At 47.4% G+C, this 6,768-nt stretch overlaps 2 protein-coding genes across 2 annotated transcripts; one reads left to right on the forward strand and one right to left on the reverse strand.

The window, feature by feature from the left end:
• Positions 1-171: 171 nt before the first annotated feature.
• LOC108023616 (vacuolar protein sorting-associated protein 18 homolog) lies at positions 172-3,588 on the forward strand. The gene is made up of 5 exons (XM_017093222.3): positions 172-536; positions 599-1,257; positions 1,311-2,736; positions 2,800-2,951; positions 3,014-3,588. Exons 1-5 carry the CDS (start codon positions 251-253, stop codon positions 3,494-3,496), a joined length of 3,006 nt encoding a protein of 1,001 aa, XP_016948711.1. The 5' UTR covers positions 172-250; the 3' UTR covers positions 3,497-3,588.
• Positions 3,529-4,404, reverse strand: LOC108023617 (protein C19orf12 homolog). The gene is made up of 2 exons (XM_017093223.3): positions 3,917-4,404; positions 3,529-3,851 (listed from the first exon to the last, which is right to left on the reverse strand). Exons 1-2 carry the CDS (start codon positions 4,116-4,118, stop codon positions 3,631-3,633), a joined length of 423 nt encoding a protein of 140 aa, XP_016948712.1. The 5' UTR covers positions 4,119-4,404; the 3' UTR covers positions 3,529-3,630.
• Between the last annotated feature and the right edge of the window lie 2,364 nt (positions 4,405-6,768).

Raw genomic sequence — 6,768 nt, forward strand, 5'->3', positions numbered from 1 at the left:
TTGTTCACCAGTTGGGAGGCATGTTTTGGGGATTTCCTCTTTGCATGTGAATTCAAAAAGTAACGACTGTGAATTTCAAATTCGATACCGAACCGATAATCGATTGCCATACCAGCAGAGACTTTCGATAGTTCCTCGGCCAGCTGGCCATCAGAGTATCGATAGCCGCAGTGCCATCACTTTTGCTATTGGGGCGTATTGGATTGGGAAATAAACATTACACACTTTAGAAGGACGACACTGAAGAATAATGGCCCAGGGATTGCCCAACCAGCCGAAGTTCCTGCCCCGCATCGAGCGCAATGCCTCGGGCGCCGGCAACTCGTACGTGGCCACTGCCTCCGGAAATCCCTTCGAGACGGACGAGGACGAGGAGATCTTCAGCAGGCACAAGATGGTCCTGCGGGTGCCCAGCAACTGCACTGGCGACCTGATGCACCTGGCCGTCTCCCGCAACTGGCTCTTCTGCCTGCTTGGCACGCCAGAGCGGACCACTCTGCTGCGCTTCTTTTTGCCCCGCGCAATCCCACCCGGCGGTAAGTGGACTCACCCGCTTGCGCTCCAGTATCTTCTACTCCTACATTCCACCCGCTTGCAGAGGCCGCCCTGGAGAAGTACCTGTCTGGCTCGGGCTACAAGATAACCAAGATGTTCCTGGACCCCACCGGCCATCACCTCATCATCGCGTTGGTGCCAAAGTCCGCTACCGCCGGCGTCTCACCGGATTTCCTCTACGTTCACTGCCTCGAGTCGCCCCAGGCGCAGCAGCTTAAGGTGCGGCGCATAGAGAGGTTCAAGGACCACGAGATCACGGCCGTCGCCTTCAATCCGTACCACGGCAACGAGTCCACCACGGGCTCCATTCTGCTCGGCACCAGTCGTGGTCTCATCTTTGAGACCGAGCTGAATCCCGCCGCCGACGGCCACGTCCAGCGCAAGCAGCTCTACGACCTGGGCCTGGGCCGTCCTAAATACCCCATTACGGGCCTCAAGCTGCTGCGGGTCCCCAACAGCAGTCGGTTTATTATCGTGGTCACCAGTCCCGAGTGCATTTACACATTCCAGGAGACGCTGAAGGCTGAGGAACGCTCTCTGCAGGCCATATTCGCCGGCTATGTGAGCGGTGTGCAAGAGCCGCACTGTGAGGAGCGTAAGACCGACCTGAGCTACTCGCAGCTCCGTTTCTTCGCCCCGCCCAACAGCAAGTATCCAAAGCAGTGGGCGTGGCTGTGTGGAGAGGGCATCCGCGTGGGGGAGGTGAGTAGAGTCGAAGTTCCTTCTAACGAAATCGCTAATGGCTTTGCGTGCAGCTCTCCATCGAGGCTAACAGCGCCACCACCGTGATAGGAAGCACTCTGATAAATCTGGACTTCGAGAAATCCATGCACCTGTCGTACGAAGAGCGGCGACTCAACATTCCCAAAACCTTCGTACTGACCGAGTACCATGCCGTGCTGCTGTACGCTGACCACATACGGGCCATCTGCCTGCTGAACCAGGAGCAGGTCTACCAGGAAACATTCGACGAGGCTCGGGTGGGCAAGCTGCTGAGCATCGAACGCGACGAACTCACCGGCTCCATATACGTGTACACCGTGAAGAGCGTGTTCAATTTGAGGGTTACGCGCGAGGAGCGAAACGTTTGGCGCATCTACCTCGACAAGGGCCAATACGAACTAGCCACCGCGCACGCAGCCGAGGATCCCGAGAACTTGCAGCTCGTGCTTGGCCAGCGGGCGGACGCCGCCTTCGCGGACGGATCCTATCAAGTGGCGGCCGACTATTACGCGGAGACGGACAAGTCCTTCGAGGAGGTGTGCTTGAAGTTCATGGTGCTGCCGGACAAACGACCCATCATCAACTACGTCAAAAAGCGCCTCAGCCGACTGACCACCAGGCCGGTGGAAACAGAGACGGTCGACGAGGAGGAAGCGGACAGCATCAAGGCCCTGGTCATCTGGCTCATTGACCTCTACCTCATTCAAATCAACATGCCCGACCAGGACGAAGAGTGGCGCAAGGCGTGGCAGACGGAGTACGACGAGTTCATGATGGAGGCTCCAGTCCTGGCGTGTACGCGGCAAAATCGCGACTCTGTCCAGCAGCTGATTGCCGAGCATGCGGATCCCCACAATATGGCCCAGTTCGCCATCGCCATCGGCGACTACGAAGAAGTGGTGGGGCAGCAGCTGAAAGCCTCGCGCTATGCCGAGGCACTGCAAACGTTGATCAATCAACGGAATCCAGAACTCTTCTACAAGTACGCGCCGGAACTGATGGTGAAGCTACCGAAGCCCACGGTAGACGCCCTAATGACCCAAGGCTCCCGACTGGACGTGACGAAGCTGGTGCCCACGCTCATCCTCATGGAAACACAAGAACAGCGGGAGCAGACACAGCGTTATCTTGAGTTTGCCATCTACAAGCTGAACAACACGGATGACGCCATTCACAACTTCCTGCTTCACTTGTACGCGGAGCACGAGCCTAAGCTGCTGATGAAGTACCTCGAGATCCAGGGGCGCGACGAGAGCCTCGTGCACTACGACATCCACTACGCGCTCAAGGTGTGCACCGACCTGGACGTGAAGGAGGCGCGGGTGTTCCTCGAGTGCATGCTACGCAAATGGTTATCAGCGGTCGAACTGGCCCTTACGTTTGACATGAAGCTGGCCAAGGAGACAGCCTCGAGGCCGTCGGACAGCGAGTTGCGCCGCAAGCTCTGGCTTCGCATAGGTATCTTGATTCAGAGTAGCAGTGCCACATATCGGACAGCTAATGATCCTCTTTTATTTGCAGCTTATCACGACATAAAGGGAACCAACGACGTCAAGAAGGCACTAAATCTCCTCAAGGAGTGCGATCTTCTGCGCATCGAGGACCTGCTGCCCTTCTTCCCCGACTTTGAGAAGATTGACAACTTCAAGGAGCCTATCTGCGATGCTTTGCGGGTATGAAAAAATCACCATTATTGTGGGTAAATTCGGTTCCAATCAGTTTCTTTGCACGCTAGGAATACAATAAGCGCATTCAGGAGCTGCAGCGCGAAATGGCTGAGACGCAGGAGCAGTCCGAACGCATCACCGCCGAGTTGGAGCAAGTGCGGGAGTACAGCATCACCATGACTGCAGAGGACACTTGCGGTGTCTGTGAGATGATGCTGATGGTGAAGCCCTTCTTTTTCTTTATCTGCGGTCACAAGTTCCACAGCGACTGCCTGGAGAAGCAGGTGGTCCCCATGCTCAGCAAGGAGCAGCTGCGGCGCCTCACCAGCCTGAGGCAGCAATTGGAGACCGAGGTGGAGCCGCCGGCGCAAGCGCAGTCGATTGCCATGAGCAATCAGCAGGCGAAGGAGTGGCAGCGAAAGATAGCGACCATTAAAACCGAAATCGAGGACATCCTGGCGGCTGACTGCCTCTTCTGCGGCCTGCTTATCGACACCATCGACCAGCCATTCGTCGACGACTGGGAGCAGGTGAACGTCGAGTGGGAGTAGTATTAGCACCCACCTCGGTTCGCATCCGGATATTTATGTACATATAGAGTATTTATTAATAAACCTACACAAATCACAACGGTTTCGACTAAGATCGTAGTCCACATCTCTCGCCATCCTCCCTGCGCGGCAGGTCAGTCGACAATTTGCATGCGCAGTTCGTTGGTCACAAAGGACATGACCGTGTTGAGCACAGCCTGCTGGATGGAGGCGTTCTGAACGATCAGTGGCAGGAGCATCACCACGTCCGTGGGGTGTATCTCGGCCACGGCCTTGGAAACGTGCTGCACCAGCTGCTCGCGCTGCCTGTCGGTCAGGTCGTTCAGGATGACTTCGCCCAGCGGTCGAAATGAACCTGTTTGGCGGGCAATGTCATATATGGCAGGGCGACTCCTTAATTGGTGTTCAATCAATGCTTACCGCTGGTCATCTTGTATGCGGCTACGCCGCCAGCGGCCCCGCCCACCGCCAGTCCCACGGGGCCCAGTAGCATGCCGCCCGCGAAGGAGCAGGCGGCGCAGATGGCCGCTCCCTTGCCGGACTGCTTCACGGCAACGCGGACGTTGCGATCGTCCGCCACGATGGCTATCGCCTCCATCAGTTCGCGCGTATCAATGGGCATCTTGTGGCTACGTGGTCTTGTCCCGAATTTCGTAATGCAGTGCTCGTATTTCCCGTTTAGACTTTGTTCCGTATACTAATGTGTTCGCTTCGATGGATGTGTCATCGATCCTACGTACATCCGGTTTTGTTTTATTGTTTGTTTATTGTGGTGAAAGAACGCTTGTATTGTGGACTTGAAAATTTAAAACTTGACAACATAAACAATGATCAATATGCAGAGCTAAAAACACACGACTCGACTTAAAAAAACATCAGATCCCAGATTAGAGCAGCGCAAAAGTCGATTGTAAGGCGCCTATTTTTGTAAAGGTATCGATATTTTACGTTAACCCTTAGAGTTTTGTTTTACTTAAACCCAAAAAAATAACATGACAATAGGCTAAAGGTTTCGACCCTCCACTAAAAGGAATATTTAAAAGTAGATCATTAGAGAATTGAACCACAAACTCATAGAGGTATCCCACATCAAAATCGAAATACGATAACTAAAGTTATGAAATCTAGAATTTCAGTTTTGGGGTCTCATACAGAAACTCATGGGAAATACGAAAAAATCAAACATGAAAATGTGCTAAAATTTGAACCTTCTTTAAAAACAATTGTTTGAATGTAGAATAATAGAGAATTCAAATACAAACTCATAGAGGTATCCCACATCAAAATCTGAGCCCAATAACTAAAGTTATGAGATCTGGAATTTCAGTTTTGGGGTCTCATACAGAAACTCATGGGAAATACGGAATAATCATACATGAAAATAGGTTAAAATTTGGACCCTCTTTTAAAATAATTATTTGAATGTAGAATAATAGAGAATTCAAATACAAGCTCATAGAGGTATCCTACATCAAAATCTGAGCCCAATAACTAAAGTTATGAGATCTGGAATTTCAGTTTTGGGGTCCCATTCTGAAACCCATCGGAAATACGGAATAATCATATATGAAAATAGGCTGAAATTTGGACCCTCCTTTAGAATAATTATTTGAATGTAGCATAATAGAGAATTCAAATACAAACTCATAGAGGTATCCCACATCAAAATCTGAGCCCAATAACTAAAGTTATGAAATCTGGAATTTCAGTTTTGGGGTCCCATTCTGAAACCCATCGGAAATACGGAATAATCATACATGAAAATAGGCTAAAATTTGGACCCTCTTTTAAAATAATTATTTGAATGTAGAATAATAGAGAATTCAAATACAAGCTCATAGAGGTATCCTACATCAAAATCTGAGCCCAATAACTAAAGTTATGAGATCTGGAATTTCAGTTTTGGGGTCTCATACAGAAACTCATGGGAAATACGGAATAATCATACATGAAAATAGGTTAAAATTTGGACCCTCTTTTAAAATAATTATTTGAATGTAGAATAATAGAGAATTCAAATACAAGCTCATAGAGGTATCCTACATCAAAATCTGAGCCCAATAACTAAAGTTATGAGATCTGGAATTTCAGTTTTGGGGTCCCATTCTGAAACCCATTGGAAATACGGAATAATCATACATGAAAATAGGCTAAAATTTGGACCCTCTTTTAAAATAATTATTTGAATGTAGAATAATAGAGAATTCAAAAACAAACTCATAGAGGTATCCTACATCAAAATCTGAGCCCAATAACTAAAGTTATGAGATCTGGAATTTCAGTTTTGGGGTCTCATACAGAAACTCATGGGAAATACGGAATAATCATACATGAAAATAGGCTAAAATTTGGACCCTCTTTTAAAATAATTATTTGAATGTAGAATAATAGAGAATTCAAATACAAGCTCATAGAGGTATCCTACATCAAAATCTGAGCCCAATAACTAAAGTTATGAGATCTGGAATTTCAGTTTTGGGGTCTCATACAGAAACTCATGGGAAATACGGAATAATCATACATGAAAATAGGTTAAAATTTGGACCCTCTTTTAAAATAATTATTTGAATGTAGAATAATAGAGAATTCAAATACAAGCTCATAGAGGTATCCTACATCAAAATCTGAGCCCAATAACTAAAGTTATGAGATCTGGAATTTCAGTTTTGGGGTCCCATTCTGAAACCCATTGGAAATACGGAATAATCATACATGAAAATAGGCTAAAATTTGGACCCTCTTTTAAAATAACTATTTGAATGTGGAATAATAGAGAATTCAAATACAAACTCATAGAGGTATCCCACATCAAAATCTGAGCCCAATAACTAAAGTTATGAAATCTGGAATTTCAGTTTTGGGGTCCCATTCTGAAACCCATCGGAAATACGGAATAATCATACATGAAAATAGGCTAAAATTTGGACCCTCTTTTAAAATAACTATTTGAATGTGGAATAATAGAGAATTCAAATACAAGCTCATAGAGGTATCCTACATCAAAATCTGAGCCCAATAACTAAAGTTATGAGATCTGGAATTTCAGTTTTGGGGTCCCATTCTGAAACCCATCGGAAATACGGAATAATCATACATGAAAATAGGATAAAATTTGGACCCTCTTTTAAAATAACTATTTGAATGTGGAATAATAGAGAATTAAAATACAAGCTCATAGAGGTATCCTACATCAAAATCTGAGCCCAATAACTAAAGTTATGAGATCTGGAATTTCAGTTTTGGGGTCCCATTCTGAAACCCATTGGAAATAC

The sequence above is a fragment of the Drosophila biarmipes genome, chromosome X, assembly GCF_025231255.1.
Source record: "Drosophila biarmipes strain raj3 chromosome X, RU_DBia_V1.1, whole genome shotgun sequence".
NCBI classification, from domain to species: domain Eukaryota; kingdom Metazoa; phylum Arthropoda; class Insecta; order Diptera; family Drosophilidae; genus Drosophila; species Drosophila biarmipes.